This window comes from Coccinella septempunctata, chromosome 6, assembly GCF_907165205.1.
Source record: "Coccinella septempunctata chromosome 6, icCocSept1.1, whole genome shotgun sequence".
NCBI classification, from domain to species: Eukaryota; Metazoa; Arthropoda; class Insecta; order Coleoptera; family Coccinellidae; genus Coccinella; species Coccinella septempunctata.
In genome coordinates, this window is record NC_058194.1 from 18,414,420 (window position 1) to 18,434,888 (window position 20,469).

Sequence of the window (20,469 nt, forward strand, 5' to 3'; positions counted from 1 at the left end):
TTATAGAGTTAGGTTAACTCTATAATCTTTGCAGTGAACTCGATGAAGAAATTCTTTATTGAGTTCACTGCATGAGACATGTTGCATATCATGCTTGCGAGCACTTGGGTGCTCGGGAGGGATTAGTGAGTACTGTATTCGATATAGTTCTCGAATGACTGTTTTTAAATACAGAGTGCTCGAGGAGCGTAAGACATTCAAGTGCCTCCACAAGCACTAAGCACTGTGCTTGTGCTTGTGGGTTTAATTTATTTCATAAGTCTTTCTCCTTCAAACATAATTTCCTTATGTTTATTTAAATTGCAAGAATAATCCTATTTGGACCCTAAATCTACTAGACAATAACGCACATCACTGAGAACAAAACCCCCAACAGCCAACCATCACCAATTCATAAATATAATTTTCTTGAAAGTCTGTAATCTTCCGAGAGTCAAGAAAAAAGCTTGTAGAGGAATCAATCAAAATCCAAGAATTTACATATTGAATTCAGTTTTCAATCACCCTGTACTCATAATAATCCCCCCTGGTATCAGTCTGAATGCTTTTCCGCGGCAATATGGTGGGTTATTCACAATCCCCCACGAGATCCATCGCCAAATGGTGCCGCTCTCACTGTAAACAATACAGAGTAAATGCACAATCTCACTGTAAAATGATATCAACCACTTATAACCATTCATATTCCTCATTTGCCGGTGAATCTTGTTAACCGGAGAGCATTAAATATCAAACACAAAGGGCGTTAATGCGGCAATATCTGCCCGTTATGAAATACTCGGCCTTCGTCTGAGTAATGTGGGAATTTTCTAATAGGCACAACATGTGCAGGAGCAAGCCAGTGAATTCAAACAAACAGATTCAGTTTACCCTGAGTACAAGTATTCGCCGAGATTTAAGTGGTTGTTATTTTCAATTATGGAGTCTCTAAAATAACCTCTGAATATGTACTAAAAAAATTTCACATCAAATAGCTTGACAACAGAACACTCTGCTACAGGTTGATAAAATGGGATAAACTGATACTTTATCGTGTTGTGATTGTATTCCGATGTTAATTTTAAACTATAATAACAAATGCTAGTTTTATGCCTTTCTTTTAGAAATCCTGGCATCTGATGGCATTTTTACAGAACCACGCATACCTAGTGTGCATAATATCTTGTAACAATTTGAATGATACTCCTGAAAAATTTCTCATTTTCAACCAACTCTACCCTAGATCCTTAAATTTGAAGCATTAGCTTTAATTCGTTACCTCGCATTATCATTCGAACCATACATTAGCAAACTGATTCAAATCCTTCATTGAAACACTTTTCATTCCTCGTTTAACGGGGGATTAGAATTTTAATCCATCATTAAATTATAATTGACGTTCATACGTTAGAGTTGTAAGGAACAAAATAGACACAAACACCATGGAAATATTGTATCATGCCAAGTTTGAATTTGTTGTAAGCTTGAATCGGCCAATATAATTCAAATATGGAAGATATCGAAAAATATTGGTGAAAAGTTGTTGCAATTGAAATATATTTTCATTTTTCCATTTCAGTCAGTTAGATTATTTCCCTGATTGTATCATCATAATCAGTGGTATATAATATATTATAGTAACTATAAACATATTGAGGTTATGGCCTAAACGCAGCAATGTCTCACGTCTAGCAAATTCTTGTCAAATTACGAAAAGCAAAGATTGAAAAAAAAATAATAGCAGGTATGCTATTCTAAAAACTAATAAATTACAAAAATGAATTAATTTTGAATATTTTTTATAGCGAAACAGTCACACGATTTTTATTCTCTTAAGCTGATGAAAAATTTGTTTCTTTTTCAACGTTGAAATAATTGTTTCTTATTTGCGAATCCGAAAATCTAGACATAATGAAACAAGTTATTAAATGAAATAGAGATATTCGTTGTTTCATCCTTTGTTTAGATTGATATTTTTTTATATTCAGATATTGGTGAAGTATACAGGGTTAGTCTTTGACTTGTTCAAATATTTTAATAGTATATAAATTCTTGAGGTCAACAAAAACACTTCTTTCCTATTTTATTATTTCCGAATCGGCTCGGTTTATGGAATATGGATACAGGCTGTTAAACTGAAATGAATTTCGGAATATAGTTTTTCATTTACTTGATGAATCTTTTGCGAACACAAGATATCACCCACGTCTTTCAGTTTTCTAATTATGACCATTACGTACCATAAAAATATCAAAATTCAAAGAACCCAACTCTTGAAACTAAGTTGGACTCTATCTAGTAATGCATATTTTAACGTTTTGGAAAACAAAAGTATTCTTCATATTTTCTCGTATAATGCCGTTTTCAAGTAATCTGATTTTTCAAAATAAAAAATATGTAAATGTGATATTTGGGAAATTGGATACTATGATGAACGCAACTATGTTTACAATCTACAGATGTCTAGTGGTCTAGTGTCATAGATTTAGCTCATTATTATGAAAGGAGTTTTGTTTCTCCAGGTATTGTATAGATCATTATGAAAACTTCAAATGCTATATCTTTTTATCAGGGTCGTATCGGAAAAAATGGTATAGGAAAAAAGTGTTTCTTTTGATCTCAAGAATCTACTGTTAATTTTGGTACGACTCAAAAACTCGCCCTATTTACAGATATTTTGTTGGTTTTCTGAACAAAAAAAACAGTTTCGATACAAATTAGGTTGCAGAAGTTCAGAAAAATGGGGTAAGAATTGCAAACTGAATTTCAAGTAACAGTATGTTTGGTTCAAATTAAATTTTTCAGCATTGATTCGATTGACGATTCATAAAATTAATTCCGAAAAGATCAACAAGAATGTGATCAAAAAATCTTAAGATTCTGAGTGAGAATTTTGATGATAGCCTCTACAGGTATCATTGTTTTGTCAAAATGACAAATATTTCGAAAACTATTGAAGAATAATATGTGAAAAGTATACAAAAGCATGCAGGAAGTTCCAGAGAATTGAAAAACACAACTGAATATAGTGTGTCCCATTTGAAAAATTAAAGTCAATCAAAAAATCATAGAAAAATTTTACCAAACCTTGACCGCTGCGGAACTAGTGGGACAACCTGTATATTTATAAATATATTATTCAATATAATGTACAACATGTTTGTATTTGTTGTACCATAAATAAATAAATGAACATATCTCCGAGTACCCGCGCTACCTGGATATCCGGACTGCTGACCAGCTCTGTTCCATTAATCTGCGGTCTGACTATTTTCTTCTTCAATTATATATTATAATCAAGCAGTAAATGAATTTTCAGCCATTACAAAACTCTTGCACCTACATCGTTATGGCAGCAACAAATGTGGAGTGCTGACTCGCCGTGTTCCACAAAAATGCGGTCTAACCACTTTCTTACGTTTTTTGTTACTGTTAACTAGTGTACTGACCTCACCTAACCTAACCTAATCTAACCTAACTACTTTCTTACGTTTTTTGTTACTGTAAACTAGTGTACTGACAATTTTCAATCATTACAAATCACTTGTAGAGCATGATGTAATTTTACATATATCAAAGCGCGCCACTGCCAGGTGTTTTACTACCTGATCTTGCGAGTGGGTGCTGACTCATGTACACCCTCAATACTAAAACATATTTAATTATGGGCCATTACAAAACTCTTGCTGATTTTTGTCCCCAGCTCTCGGATTAAAAAGCTGTATCTTGAAAGGGAGGTCGGTTAAAAAAAAATTTATAGGAACTACCCCTGCTTATTTTCATCGAGGAATCATCTCCCTAAGTCCTTCGCATTTCTTTTATATCTGTGAGAATCAATGGTATTGATGATTAACTCCTTCTTTGATAATTACTTAATGAAATAAATTGAAAATTTGAATGCTCTTTTTTTTCTACTAGCTACCCAATTCGAAAGAGTTGCAAATTGTGATTGGCCTAGGCTAGGGGAGCAAATAGTTTCGATTAGGCCCTGGTCATAATGCATCGTGATAGCGATCTTTCACCAAAGAGATGTATAGTATTCGCTTGAATTCAATGATCCTGATCGGTAATATCACTAAGAGAAATATCTACAAAAATCTTCGAAACTGTGAATTCGACAACTGTGTTACCTTCAGATCTCCAATGCCCTCAGGCCAAAACATCATAAGTATTAACTGAAAGAAAACATTTGGAGGACCGCACGCATGGCAGTTAGCGGATAAAGGTGTGAAATACACTTTAGGGCAATTTGAGAACACGCGATTTTCCAATCTCTGACGGCGCTTCCTCTTCCCAGAGATGAGAAAATGAGGGGCGGGATAACAGAAGGGGAGGTACCATAGAGGTGCTAGTTGATTGAGCAAAGAAAACATGGACCAACCAGTGGCAAAACCTGGTCACCTTTATTACACCTCCGCTGATCTTCAGATTACTGTTATCTTTTATGAGTTTCACACTTTTCCCAGGAGCACAATCTCCGATAGGGAAAAGTTTTTATTTTGATTTTCCGGCTTCATCTTGACCTTCCTCGGTTTTTCCAAAATGTCCTCATTGGAAGACGATGCAGTTAGCTCTGCTGAGGAAGGTCACATCGATACTTTGAATTCCGAATCTTCGGGTGAAGAAAACGCAGAAATGCAAATGTGCAGTAAAACAGAACCAAGTAGTTTTTTGAGTGAATCGAGTGGTGCCAATAAATTTTCAATAGACAGCATTCTTGGATTGAATGCTGGAAAGAGAACTGAAATCGTTTCCAGTGAGTTCGACAGTCAGATTTCGCATAAAGCTGAATTTGATAGGCCAACTCCAGTGGATGCACTAAGCATTACATTGGGTGAGTGAAATACATTTTTATCATACTTGCATCATAATCCTTATCCTAACAGCTAAAAAGCATGAGAAATCTTAACAATTCCATTGTCAAAACTGGTACGCAGTGAGTGCATAACTCACTATAATAATTTAGCAATTGAATTAATTTTTAATAATTCAATAATTTGAACAATGGAACTTGCTATTAGTTATAGCAAATTCCATTAGTTAAACTGTATTGTGAACTGTGCAGTATCTTCTGAGACTTTTTAGGTTTTTCACTCCCATCTCTGGAACAAAATGAATTAAAGAACTGAAATAACCGATTTGCTGCTGCAAATTACTGTGCAGTAATTTCAAAATATCCTAATGCAACACTAGTTTCGCCAGTAAAATTCGCTATAAAACACGCTTAGAAACCATAAAACAACTACCTGTTTAAATTCAATGTTGATGAACGCGCTACTATTGAAATCTGCATTTTCACTTGCCCCATAAGAATCTTCCTATACCATTCACTGAAGCTGCTGTTGATGATGCTGTTTTCAGTGCAGGATAAGCTGGTAAATTGCGCTTTTTATATTTATGTCCATATGGACATGGACAAGGAATATTTTCCTGATTGGCAATCATTTAAAAATTAGTATTGACAAATAGTAACTTCTCCTTCTTTACAAACTTCTTAATGCCAACGTTTCAAAACAACACTTTCCCAAGGCTACAATAAAGTCCTAGTTGAACCTTTCAAAATTGTACTGAATTGTCAAAGTTGACCTGGTTCAAACTAAAACTCAACTTCAACTTAAACTGTACAACTGTACCTAAAGGTTCACATAGTGTAGATATAAAGCTACACTTGAATCATACTAAACTAATTTGTACAATATATGTTAGAGAACTCAAAATATTAACACCAACCAGAAACATTATTCAGTCAGTACTATATTATTATATATTATATTATCCTGAATCTCCATATGTACCGAAGTACTTCTCAGAAGCTTTGTGAGCTTGTACGAGTTCGGAGAACCAGTTGTGTGCTGTGTAGGCTTTGTTACTGTGTTCTTACGCCACCTTAAGCAAAGCCATAGACATAACCCCTTAATCTATGGGCACAGCACATGGTTCCCCGGACAAGATCGACTCAGTCTATAGCACAGGATCGAACTCCTTAGTACCTACTTTGCGGTACTAAGCTGACGCTTCAACCACCAAGTAACGGACCCTGTTACTAAATACATAATCACTTATATCAATCAAAGCCTATTGATTGCACCATCAAGTATTCAAGAAGCTTGACGTGGAAATGTGTAAGAATAAGAAGCATACCAATTTGAAGTCATTTAAGGATAATTTTATCTGAAAGTAGGTACTTTAACCTGCTTCGAAACTGTTTTTTTGTGTTGAAACCACATGGATCTATCAATAGAGGTTTGATTTGATCGGGTTTCATAAAAAAATCGATGAACAAAATATTTTGAGTCCTAAGTGTTGCAAGGTGTTGCAAATTGGGTTTTCGAAAGAAAGATCAATTCCGTTCGCATCGTGCTCAGTTCGTGGTAGCTTGAGGAGCTCTCTGGTAACAGTCAGTGAAAACTTCACGAATCTTTGCACCAGGAGTATTGTTCTTCCATAGAGAGTAGCTATAGTTTTACCTCCCATTGGTGGACTCTTGTCTTTTATTGTTTTTTTCCAAGCCTACGAAAAGGTTCAGGTCCAAGAGGTGTTTACCTTGATGACCTTTTTGCCAGTTCATCTGCATTTTCATTTACCTCTACCTCAATGCAATGACCTCAATCCTTCTCGCAATGGTAATATTCCAATGATTTTGCCGAGAAGTTTGTATCAAGAATTAGACCTAATTAGCTCATTAGTCCCACCAAGTTTTTCCACTGAGGGATATTGTTATAACATCTAGCAGACAGCACTTCACTATGAAACTCTTAATTCTGCAAGTTGTGAACCTTCAGTATTTTGTTGTTGTTAGGACTATTGAACAATCTGGCGTAAGTTGTGGTCCTTTTTTGCCCTTTTTCGTATGTATCCTGTAGAGCAACAATCAGAAAAAGGATAGCGAGTACTGTCATGTTGTTGATATATAAGATAAAGAGAAAAATTCGAATTCACAATATGGATATATTTCAGTATTCAATAAATCCATTCTTGTTTCAGACCTAAAAGTTTCTCCTGAAACTGAAGAACTTGATAAGAAGGCAATCGGGTCTACCCAACTCCTGGAACTAGTAAATTCCTCCAAGTTAACGCAAGAACTCAGAAATGTTCCCAACAACCCTTATATGATTTACCATCAGAATCCAGGAATTGCTTCACCTCGACCTCTTTTGTTTCCCCCTTGGTTACATAGCAACGAAGATTTGAAGAATCAAACTGGCATATTTGGATTACAAGGTGAGTAAGAATGTAAGAAAGAAAAATTATCAGAATGTTTGACTTTGGTAACGTCGCAATATTTGTACGAGGATATATTGAAAAATTCTTAGCCTACTATAGAACCAAACAAAATTTCAATGTCAAAATATTTTATAACTCAACATATTCTCCTCCTTATTGGAAACATTTATTACAGCGAACCTGCAACGTCTCTAAACCTTTCAAAAAAAATTTCTTCTTGCTCTGCAAACTAGACCTTCACAGCTATTATTACCTCCACGTTGAAAGAAAATTTATGACCTCTTAAACATTTTTTCAGTTGCGGAAAGAGATGATAGTCAGATGGAACCAAATCTGGTGAATAAGGAGGATGTTCTAGTAATTCAAACCCGAAATCACGAATTTTTTGCATGGCAACATGAGATTTGTGTGCAGGGGCGTTGTCCAGCAAAAACAAAACACCTTTGGATAGCTTTCCGCGTCTTTTCTCTTGAATTTTTTTCCGTAGAGCGGTTTGTTATGTCGAATAGTAATCTCCGGTTATTGTTCTACCCTTATCCGAAAAATCAATCATGATTACTCCATGGCAATCTTAAAAAACTGAAGCAAGAAATTTTCCCGCAGATTTTTGGACACGAAACTTCTTAGGTCTTGCAGAACCAGAGTGGCTCCATTCCATCGATTGTTGCTCTGTTTCTGGATCGTAGAAATATACTCAAGTCTCATCCATAGTAATAGTTAATAGTTCGGTTTAAGGAGTCTACATCGTTTTCAAATTGAGCACAGATCGAACGCGATGCTTCTACCCTTGCACGCTTTTGGTCAACATTCAAACATTTTGGGATCCATTTTGCAACAATTTTTCTCATGTTAAATTGATGTGAACTATATGATGAACGCGTTCGTATGAAATATTCAGTGCTTCAGAAATCCGTTTTAGCCCAATTCGACGGTCTTATAAAATCATATCATGAACTGCATCGATATTTTCAAAGACTGACACAGAAACTGGCCTCACCGATCGGTCATCATCTTCAATGGAAAATTTACCTCTTTTGAATCTTGAAGTCCAATTTTTCACGGTCGCATATGAAGGACATTGATCACCAAGGGTATTAAGCATATCTTCGTAAATCTGCTTACCTCTTAATCCTTTTAAATACAGGTACTTGATGATGGCTCGATACTCCAATTTTTCGATTTTCACAATTGAGGTGGACATCTTCTTTCTTTTAATTCATTGCGTAACTCTGGTTTACTTTTTTGACCTCAAACTTCACACTGACACTTCTAATTAGTTATTGTTCGTTGCTATGGTAACGCAATATTTTTTTATGCATGGAACTGGTCTAGGCTAACTAGATATCAATACATCCTAGTATAATATTGCTCTAACACCTAGTTACAGGAACATCAATTATAATTTAATGGTTCATTAAAAATTAAAACCTACATATTAAACGGAGCGTTTACTCCCCGATATTATAAGAATCAATACAAAGCAAATATCCCCTTTAATGAAAGAACTCTTGAGAAACGAAAGCGAATATTTGAAAATTTCAAATAATGTGTTTTTCTTCTTCGTAGCTGGGTACATATTTTACTTCGGCTATTTAATGGACATCTGTTGAAGTTTCTTCCATTCTTTTCCTCTTTCACACCCACTGTTTTCTCGGAATTCGGTTTCATGTTTGACTATGATTTTGATTTATATGTTGACATATGTGTTAAAACTTGGAACTATTAAAACATGTTAATTTTCTTCCACCTGAAGGTGGCCTGCAACATTATCGGTTAGCACTTTCTGAAGATCACATTTAGGTGAGAATACGACACACCTATGTTCAGCAATTTATTCATCGATGATTATTTTCCGACTCGATTGGTTATTGTAGGTAATCGGGATCTACGCGTAAATCTATAATATTTAATGACTCGGTTTGAACAATTGAATGGTGCTAAATATTTTATTGATGGAGAATTTTGTGCTAATTCAATTATCAACTTAACAGGTTCTTTCTTATCGAAATCACAGGTAATAAATTTGCGGGAAAGCTCAGTCAACGGAGTTCATAATTGATATTTACAAGAGAAATTTGTTTATTGTTATCACTCCCGACTCATATTTTCAAACATTTTTTTTTCGAAATACACTGCTCAAAAATTGAAATGTATATTGGAAAAAAAATTTACTTTTTTTAAATCGATTAATTCGAGTTCAATTTTATATCTCTGAAATACACAGGGTGTCTCTTCTAAGACGAATTGTGCAATGGGTCCCATATTGTTTGTTCAATAGAAGAAAGTATTGAATTTACATTGTCAAATACATCCAGACCATTTATTGATTTAATTAAATTTAATATCCTGTGTTCTCAAAAACAGATCACTAATAGTGCAGTCGTATATTGCAATAGGTATAATAGCACCAGTTGCTTCAACACTAAGTAACGTAATTTTTCGAATATACATATTTCTTTTCAGGTTCATTGCTGAACTGTCTTAAATAAAATGATATCTCAACGTGACAATTTTCCAGAAGGAATAAACTTTTTTTTTTTAAATAGAACGTCATTTATTGATTTTTGTTAGATGTTTGAAAAATTGTTTTCATTCTCGAAACCGAATGACTGTCAAATCCTTGATCTGCAATCAAAGTTTCATCAAATCTGCTGCTAATAATATGAAATCTGATTCCTTCGAAATTCCATATTCAATTATTTTCGATTTAGGGTGATCTAATTGTTTCCAATATAAATGACCATACACATAGATATTCAAAAACATCCAAAATATATTTTGAGCCGCAGTCCTCGTTCAAAAACTCTAAAGGAACCTTTTAACACAAAGGATATAAAGAATTAGAATCTCTAGTGAAGTAAGTTGCACACCAAACAAAAAATATCTGAAGGTCTATTGCATTAAAATTTCTGATTAATTTAGTCATATAATGGTGGTTTTTTCAGATAGGACATAACGCGTTATCAGGTTAATTGCGCATTTTTATTTCAATATGTATCCAAAATAAGGACATGAAATAAGCAATGTTTGAATTATTGTGTTCGAACTTGTTATAGTCAGCCAGATATCTAATAATATATTTTTTCATTTTGGTTCTCACAAGATAGAATTAAAGCGTACTATCATAATTTTCTAGCAACAACTACTCAGTGGACATTCGAGACCACCAAAGAGACAACGTTGTTTACATATTGACACAAATTTTATATCCTGAGGATAGTTAGAAGGCTGTCAAATTAACCATCATCTAATGTGACACACTGGTGTCAAACTCCTGTTCAAACAGTGACAACCATATAATTTTAAATTCATCGTTTTTATGCAGCCGCTTGTCTTCCAGTAATTCCACCGGCAAACAAGTTTAAGACGTCTCTTTCGATTCCAATTAGCACCAATGCCCAACGAATAAACACGTCAACCTCGTTTAGTAGTTTTATCTTACAGCTACTCGAATATCGAAGTATTCCCAGAATAACGTCTCATATAGATTTTACTACTTGATGTTGTAGAAATTATGTGTAAAAAAATAACTAACAGACAGTTCCATATTCAACTTTAAGGATACTTTGTTTTTGCCTAAGAAGAGATATTGCAAAATGCTTGAAAATTGAAAAGTTTTTAAATAAATTGAATAATAATAATTCAATTATAAATTCCATAATAACTATATAAATTCATTTATAGACCAAACATTCTCCAGTACCTAGCGAATAGAATTTTTCGGAAAAAAAAGGATTTCAATAAAATAGAGTCTCAATATATTGACCCCGAATTTTATGCAACAAACCAACCTATAATTGTTCAATAACTAAAATTTTCCTGTAGACTTGTTCTAAAAATAAATCATGTATATTTTCCATACTTAAGGGAAGAGATTGAGATCTGAAAAGGATTTTCATCAAAAAAATTGAGTTTTCAACAATCTGCTTTCAAAATGGATTTGCTGGGTAACTCTCAGAAAAGGAAATAAAGGATTCTTGCAAACGTGTAAAACTGTTTCTGGATATTAACCCTCATTCTACGAAGAATCTGTGAGAGAGCAACCAAACAGCCCCACATAATTAAATAGTAGCACGCGATCCTAACATTTTCAATATTTTCGTTATTGTTCATTATCTGGTTGTCCAGAGAATGAATTTCTTTCTTTTGTGTGATTGATTGAACTGATTTTCACAACCTTTTATGGACTTTTTCTCTGTCTACCAATACAATAATATGAATGATAATCGTTTAGAGGTATATATCCCACTCAGCATCGACTATACCTACCTTTCTATGTCTGTATTTTCAAATACAGAGTTGCACATAAAAATTAATTCGCCTTTGATGGTGAAATCATGGACGAATAAGTTTATACTTTGTAATGAATCCCAGTTTTATGAGGAAAATTGGAGTTCATTTTAGTGCATTCCTTTCGTTTTACATTTTCCGCCTTTGAAAATATTTAATTCTCAAATATTCAGTACGTTCATTCCGATAGGCAGAGTAAATGTAAAAAACCGTTTATCTGTGTTTAACGTGGTTTTCTTGCATGCCGTTGAAGATTTCGACGTTTTTCTGATGTTGATATGCGATAAACCGGAGATGACGACGTTTTTCATTCTTGTCGCATTCTGAAATTTTCTGATTTTTAACGTGTGAGGGGATTCGCCTATAAAAGCAAATTTTCCCCCGCGACGGTGACTTTTGCTCTTTTACTTCAGTCTTTCACTTGGTGACTTCTACTTTTGATTCTGTTACTTCAGTCGTTTTTACTGCTCTTTTACTTCAGTTAGTTCAATGCTCCGTACTTTCTGCGATTCGACGTTTAAGAATAATTTTTGTGTTGCTAGCATCAGTGATATTAAGAATTGATTTTTAGTTTTTTTCCTTTGATTTTCCCGAGTGCCTGAAACAAAGGAGGTAGGTCCCCGTCTTTACCGTTCAGTTTCTTTGTTAGACCTACACCGGTTACTTCTTTGACTTTGACACTGCTGTACTGTATCGCTTTCTGTTATATTTTATCGTTCTTTACCCTGTTTCGCGAGTCTGACTTTTCCCTTCGCTATCAGTCATGGTGCGGAAGCCCTTGGGGTACTGAAGGGAAAGTCCCGTCAACCCCCCTGTCCGCGTCATAAGTGTTGAATCCGAAATCTCTTCTTTTCTATCAGTCATGGCGCGTTATAGCCCTTGGGGTAGAGAATAAGAGATACCGCTCGTCGTCAGTGAAATCCCGTAGTTGCGCTAACAATATACCTTTTCTTCGCTATCAGTCATGAAGCGTTATAGCCCTTGGGGTAGCGAATAGAAGTCTCGAATAGACCCGCCCTGGTTGTGTTTCATTTCTGGAGAAATACAATTACATCCCGATACCATATAGCAAGTCCTTAGTATTCATTCCGTCAGTTCTGGTTGGCGCATTTTATTGAACCTTTGATTTTTTTCACTGCACCCGGTATAAACTTTATAAAGTGCTCGTGACTGGATAGAATTTCCCGAATGTATGTTCGCTTATAGATTCGCTCATATTTCATACCTACACATATCTCCCTTGTACATATAATCAGTTTCCGAAGGTGTGAATAAACTAGTACATAATTTGATTTTGACTACTTCGTTATCGCTACCACCCTAGATAACAGCGAACTCTGTCTCCGACTAGCAGCTACTCTGGTAGGTTTGCTATTCTTCCTAGTGAAAAGAATAGCTGGCGCTCGAGATAAGTATTCTCCGAGGTAACCACATTACAACTTCTAATAATCTGAAAATCATATTTTTATTAATTATTTCATACTTCTTGCAAACACTACTATAGGAGAAGGGACGAAAATAAACATTCCAGCCATCATAAAAATATACAGGAGTACAGGGTGAGTCTTTGACTCGTACAAATATTGTAACAGTAGATTTTGGAGGTCAAAAGAAACACTTTTGTTCTTTGCCATTTTTTTTTGAATCGGCTCGGTTTTTAAAGATACTGGCTGTTGAAAAACCATAAAGAAATTGCTCAAAAATTGAAAAGTATCTGTGAAATGTAAGAAATTGTGAATACAACGCTGTTTCAAAGATCCACAGATGTGTAGTGTCATAGATTTAGCTAGTTATTAATAATTTCGTTTTTCCAGGGGCACAGCTCATTATGAAAATTTAAAATGGCTTTACCTTTTTATTAGGGCCGAATCGAAAAAAATGGTATAACAAAAATTGTTTCTTTTGACCTCAAGAATCTACTGTTAAAATATTTTTACAAGTCAATGACTCAATCTGTATATACAATAATGAGGATAAATTCAGATGCATACCACCCGACGATATGAATATCGACAAGTGTTACGATCTGAATTGAGCTAGCCAATTTGTCATCGTCAAGGCCCCCAAATGGAGTACGCTCCACCGAAGAAAAGCAGATGCTGACCATGGTTTCGGCCTCATTTGGCCTCATCAGAGCAACATAGCATTTTTCCACGGTGGAGAACGTTTGGAATTGATGGAACTTTATTCAATGTTGTCATGTTCTGATGGGTATTATTTACCCACAGCGCCATCCAACATGAAACGGTATCCGATTCAATCCCCCCCAGATAGAAACCAAGACGAAGACAATAGCATATGTCCCATATTTTCCCTAATTCAGTACGCCGTGGAAAAATGCTATGTTGCTCTGATGAGGCCAAATGAGGCCGAAACCATGGTCAGCATCTGCTTTTCTTCGGTGGAGCGTAGTCCATTTGGGGGCCTTGACGATGACAAATTGGCTAGCTCAATTCAGATCGTAACACTTGTCGATATTCATATCGTCGGGTGGTATGCATCTGAATTTATCCTCATTATTTTGTTCATTGCCTCCCTGTTAGGCGTGATCACATTCTTCTGTATATACAATGTTTTCAGAATAAAAAAAATTTTAAATGTGATTTTTTTTCAGTAGCAAAAACACCAAACCGCAGATCAAGAAAACCTGTGCTGGACAGAAAACCTAGACAAGCTTACAGTGCCAAACAGTTAGAGAGGTTGGAAAGCGAATTCAAAATTGACAAATACCTCAGTGTTAGCAAAAGGATGGAATTGTCAAAAGCATTGAGTCTTACTGAAGTACAAATAAAAACATGGTACGTATGATTTCAATATATAGCGATTCTCACTTCTTGAGCATATTCTGCGTGTGTTTATTGTGCCTGAAAGTTGCATGAGGAATAATATTAATCAATTGATTTGAACTTTTCTTCGCCATAAGTTTCATTTCTTTGCAAGAAATTAAACTGTAACAAATCATCTTCCCTTCTACAGGGTAAATCTTTGACTCGTACAAATATTTTAAAGGTCAAAAAAAAACTTTCTTTCTCTACCATTTTTCCGATTCGGCCCTGATAAAAAGATAAATCCATTTATTCCATTTTAAGTTTTCATAATGATCTATGCAACCCCTAAAGAAACAAAATTCCCTTCAGAATAACTAGCTGAATATGTGATACTACACATCTGTGGATCTTTTAAACAGAGTTGTATTCAGCCAAAGTACCCAATTTTTCTAAATTTAACACTTTCAAATTTCACTTTTTAAATTTTTGAACTTAAAAACAGTCTGAAACAGCGCATTATCTGAGAAAATATGAAGAATACTATTAATTTACAAATCGTTCTTATATTCATTAGATTGCGTCCAACTTAGTTTCAAGAATTGGATTCTTTTAATTTTTGGTATTTTAATGATACGTAATAGTCATAATGAGAGAACTGAAAGACGTGGGTGATATCTTGTATTCGAAAAAGATTCATCAATGAAAAACTGTATTCCGAAATTCATTTCATCCGATAAAACCGTTTGTGAGATAACATTTTTTTATGATTTTCAACAGCCTGTATCTCTTAAACCGAGCCGATTAGGAAAAAATGGTAAAGGGAAGAAGTATTTCTTTTGACTACCAGAATCTACTGTTAAAATATTTGTACGAGTCAAAGACTCGCCCTGTATGTTCCTCATAACCCAGGACATTTCAACATTTTCAATATTCACGAAGGAAAGTATCTAAAGTTTTCCTGTTTTTCAGGTTCCAGAACAGGAGAACAAAATGGAAAAAGCAGCTTACAACAAGACTGAAAATTGCACAAAGACAAGGGCTTTTTCCTCCACATTACTTTTCCTCTTCTCCAGGTCAACAATATTCGGCCATTTTTAATCCGTACTATACTCATCCTGTATCTTGTATGTTCGGTTTACCAGCTGTCGAAGACGTGAGCACAATCCCTTCTTCTAGTGAGAATTTGAGGCACGGAAATTGATTGACTTGTTGATTTCGTTTACTTTGTAAAAATTTGTATTATAGAAGATTAATTTTTAAGTTTCAATAAACTGTTGTTTTTAATATATTTTTATTGAACTTTGGACAATGCGATATTATACAAATGCGGTGGATTTGGAGGAAGATGTATCTTCTGCATTGAGCTAGTCATGAGTAGGTATGAAGTTTTATTTGAGAGACATTCAGTTGATCTAAATGGATAGAAATTCACTTGAATATTATTTAATTTTTACTGGATACATTTCATTCAAACACTGAGTCGATGGGAAAGTGTTTCGAAACTTTTTCTTCTTAGATTAGTCTTAGAGTTCCCGAGGAAGTTTTTGGAGTGTTTCCAATCCTTCATCACCCATACTTTGGAAATTCTTAGGATCAACAGATGAAGATGTGTTATAGGTACTCCATTTTTCTTTCAAAAACTGTTATTGATTCAAAATTTACTGCAGAATTCATTATTGATTGAAAAACATCATTTTCTTCAGATTAAAAAATGTGCCACATCAAGATGAATAACTTATACCAGATCCTATCGATAATATAATCAAATGAAAAAAAAGTCATTGTCAATACATGCGCAACCTCTGGACATCCTCGACAATCAAATAACAACAAAACAATAAGATAATAATTTATGAATAAACGTGAAACGTAATTCAGAAGAAGGGTTGGATTCAGAGCTTTTTTAAGTCGTCTTTAAAAAAAGTCATTTCAGGATTAAAAGGTGACATGTCTCGGAATTTTCTGGAAAAAATGCATAATACTGAGATACTAAAGTTATTCCATTTGGCTGATTCACACTGTATTTGTGGGACTGGGAAAAAACGAAAAATTACATTTATATTCAACATTCAATGTATTAACCACATACTTGTGCTTCAGAGACTAAGAACAGTTCAACTAAAATCCTTACAACATAATTTTTCAATCAGATAATATTCTGTACAGTGAATAACCCGAAATTCATTTTGTCAGTATGGATATACACTAAACATAGCTGTTCGAGAATCAAAATTTGATGTTATAAAATTCGAAAGACTGCTTCAAATTTCATACATCCTCTCAAGATGGATTCATCTCGAAGATAATTCAAACTGAAGATATAAGTTGTTAGGCACATCTTTTTGGATTATCTTCATTCACTTTGGTCCCAATTTTTCTCTATCTTAAAATATTCAATGGTACCAGCAATACCCTATATCGTTAAAACTGAACCTTACTAAATTTTCGAGAAGAAATAGAAAGGCCAATTTCCAAACCTAATTCAATACTCCAATGAAGATATGTTTAAAATATGTTGCTCGAAGTCAACAATTCAAATAAAATTCTATCTTAGCCAATGGACCATCGAAAACTCGAATTTAATAATCAACTTCATCTAATGATGGAGCTACTCGGGCTTAATCACTCATTTTGTTGTTTAGTCCTATATATATACAACTTAGTTTAAGGGGAATGTAACTGCTACAAAATTCTTACAAAAACTTCAATAACACCTGAAAGTCACAGTCTGGTTATCATCGTTATCACCCTATATATAATACTGCAAGTTAATAGATATCATTTTTGCTCTTGATGTCTCATCATTCTCTATTTTCGTTTTGTCGCTGAATGTGAATTATCCAACCTCAATTCTGATATCATCTGCAATCTCTTATTAAAATTGAATTTGTCGATGGTTCATAGGCTTTCTACCTCATCACGAATTAAAAAAATAAATACTAATAAATAGACTTAAAAATAGTATACACTAATAAATAAATAAAAATAAACACTGATCTAATGTACACAGCTATGAATATTACTAGACCAATAAGACATGAAGTCCAAAATGAGAATAAGAGTAAGCTATCAATATTCCAAAGTAGGTTGTAATCTATACAATTATCACAAATATTTATTAATTTATCATTTCTAAACTGAAACAAGGGGTGTCACTCCAATGCACCTTTTCCTGTATTGGGTAGCAGAAGGCATAGCAGTCCACTGGCTGAAAATATAAAAAGACGAAATTATTTTACCTTCCCGCTATGTGAAAAGAATGACAAATTATGTCTGATCAAGTGAAAACTCACCAAAAAGCATCAAGGAGAAAATAACCACTGGCACCACACAATTTAGATCGATCAGGAATCCAAAGAGCAAATTTCCCATCAAGGCTCCACCTCTACCACATGTTAGAGATAATGCTGCTGCCATGACTCTGATAAATGAAAAAATTGGTGGTTGAATTATATCGACAGTTGAACTTATCCAATTATAATTAAAAGTTAGGAGAAAAGTTTAAATACCATTAAGTGAAAATCGTATTCTGGTTAATAATTTAAAAAAATATGTATTTTTTCTTGATCCACTCAATATTACCTCAAATTTGTAGGGAATAGGTCCACTAATACGCAATAAACTGTACTTATGCCAAGACTGGTCAAGGCTTCGAAGATACAAGATAGCACCAAATTAGATAAGGATGAATTCACGAAGTAGAGGCCCATTGTAACAGCACTTGCCACTAGCAAGCTAAAAACTGAAACACAAAACGTATTAAGTTGTAATAAATTTCTCATCGAATACTGGAATACTGGAAAAATAATTATGAAACAAGTTTTTTAGGGTATATGATATAAAAATACCAGTACCAATGATGTGAATGAACATATATGTCCATACGAGGATGTATTGATATCTAGTTAGCCTAGACCAGTTTCATGCATAAAAAAATATTGCGTTACCATAGCAAGTAACAATAACTCATTGGAAGTGTCAGTGTGAAGTTTGAGGTCAAAAAAGTAAACCAGAGTTACGCAATAAATTAAAAGAAAGAAGATGTCCACCAAATTTGTGAGAATCGAAAAATTGGAGTATCGAGCCATCATCAAGTACCTGTATTTAAAAGGATTAAGAGGTAAGCAGCTTCACGAAGATATGCTAAATACACTTGGTGATCAATGTCCTTTGTATGCGACCGTGAAAAATTGGACTGCAAGCTTCAAAAGAGGTAAATTTTCCATTGAAGATGATGACCGATCGGGAAGGCCAGTTTCTGTGTCAGTCCCGAAAATATCGATGCAGTTCATGACATGATTTTATCAGACCGTCGAATAGAGCTAAAACGGATATCTGAAGCACTAAATATTTCATACGAACGCGTTCATCATATAGTTCACGACAATTTGAACATGAGAAAAATTGCTGCAAAATGGATCCCCAAATGTTTGAATGTTGACCAAAAGCGTGCAAGGGTAGAATCATCGCGTTCGATCTATGCTCGATTAGAAAACGATGTAGACTTCTTAAACCGAATTGTTACTTTGGATGAGACTTGGGTACATTCCGACGATCCAGAAACAAAGCAACAATCGATGGAATGGCGACACTCTGGTTCTCCAAGACCTAAGAAGAATGTTCTTGCTTCAGTTTTTTGGGATTGCCATGGAGTAATCATGATTGATTTCTTGGATAAGGGTAGAACAATAACCGGAGATTACTATCAGACATTACTGACCACTCTACGGAAAAAAATTGAAGAGAAAAGACGCGGAAAGCTATCCAAAGGTGTAGGTTAAGAATTTTACAATATATCCTCGTATATATATATATATTGATGAAGTCAGATGTGAAATTTTTCAATGGGCAAGCTATTAATGGTTTTGAATTTCAATCAAGCATTCTGTATTCGCCTTTTGATGAAACTTCTGTTCACGAAGTGATTCCAAATTCGGAAGCAATGTTGGCCAAAATATTCACGAGACCACGACACTACTGCAAGACTAGTACAAGACTCGAGACGCTAGCAACGTCTCGTCAATGTAATATCAAGTCTAGTCGTTTGCTCGAAAACGAGACCCTCTTTGGGCATCACTTTCTCTACCTTCATCTTTCACACAGAGAGAGAGAGAGAGAGAGAGAGATATTATTAGGTGTGGTAGATATATACGAACATTCACTTGATTTTTTTATTGACGTGCAGTGTGTACACGAAAAAAAGATTAGCCGATCTAACATCTAGGAGAGTTTAAATTGTGATGACTGAATGGTCAATATTATTTCGTTTAGAATATTGACCAATTGTTTTTTTGACTGGGAATTAAATTAAAGACCTAGGATTTCCGTATTCTTTTCATTATCTTGAAACTTGGGCATTTTATCATGGAATAGTTCATTTTGTTACGTGAAAGGCACACCCGTCATTAGTTTGTTGTTCTTGATGTTGGCACAGTTTGCTCGGCGTACATTTTTTTCAAATTCCTTATTGGAATTGAGGGGCAGATAATTTGGTCATCTTGAATATGGGATTTTTAGTAAGATGGTTTATTTTGATGTCCTTTTTCATTTTTCAATCTTTGTTAAATTCAAATTCTTGAAAATATTATCCTTTCTAGAAGACCTACGACTTTTACCAACTCACCTAAAAAGAATTTAGTTCCGAGCCTATGAACACAGAGCGGTAACCAAAAACTGGTAGGAATACAAGCAATTCCTATAATGATTGTGTGGAAGAAGACGTTATCACTGATAGGTTGACCGCAGAATTCTTCATCTATCACTGTTCCGTTCGTTGTAGGCAACACTACGGATGACACTTCACAGACTGATGCACTTTCGTTAGGATGCAAAGATTCGAATTCCTCGAATCGGTTGAACAGTTCAGGGAACCAAATCATCAAGGTGTAATAGCTGGAAAATCAAAGAAATATACAACTTTGTATTTCAGTCCATACTTAAGCTCAGATTATACCTAATTATTATTTCTAGGCACTTTTGTAGTGCTATACATATGAGTTATTTAACCACTACAGGTACTTTATCACAGTAGGTGAAGGTAAACTGAAGATGCTACTGTGATAGCGAAACACATATCGTGGTCGAATTATGTAAGTGAAATCATGGAGATAATACAGTTTTTGTTCAATTATGGATTTTTATTCAGTATCAGCCACATCAATTCAAGAATTTTATCATGCATTCGTTATACAGAGTGAGTAAAGGGTAG

General features: G+C 34.5%; 2 protein-coding genes across 6 annotated transcripts in view; one reads left to right on the forward strand and one right to left on the reverse strand.

The window, feature by feature from the left end:
- The first annotated feature begins 4,424 nt into the window (after positions 1-4,424).
- LOC123315367 (homeobox protein HMX3-like) lies at positions 4,425-15,545 on the forward strand. 2 transcript variants are annotated; one of them, XM_044901032.1, is made up of 4 exons: positions 4,425-4,813; positions 6,964-7,200; positions 14,108-14,291; positions 15,231-15,545. In XM_044901032.1, exons 1-4 carry the CDS (start codon positions 4,522-4,524, stop codon positions 15,460-15,462), a joined length of 945 nt encoding a protein of 314 aa, XP_044756967.1. In that variant the 5' UTR covers positions 4,425-4,521; the 3' UTR covers positions 15,463-15,545. The 2 variants fall into 2 exon arrangements, with proteins under 2 accessions (XP_044756967.1, XP_044756968.1); XM_044901033.1 differs by having other exon boundaries at positions 14,111-14,291.
- A 771-nt stretch (positions 15,546-16,316) lies between these two features.
- Positions 16,317-20,469, reverse strand: part of LOC123315040 (synaptic vesicle glycoprotein 2C-like) — a 65,408-nt gene continuing 61,255 nt past the window's right edge. For all 4 annotated transcript variants that reach the window (XM_044900580.1, XM_044900582.1, XM_044900583.1 and 1 more), the window contains exons 8-11: positions 19,885-20,153; positions 17,844-18,003; positions 17,555-17,682; positions 16,317-17,469 (exon numbers count right to left, since the gene is read on the reverse strand). In XM_044900580.1, the coding sequence (XP_044756515.1) occupies positions 17,414-17,469; positions 17,555-17,682; positions 17,844-18,003; positions 19,885-20,153 (613 nt within the window). In that variant the 3' untranslated portion in view covers positions 16,317-17,413. The remainder of the gene's footprint in view (positions 17,470-17,554; positions 17,683-17,843; positions 18,004-19,884; positions 20,154-20,469) is intronic.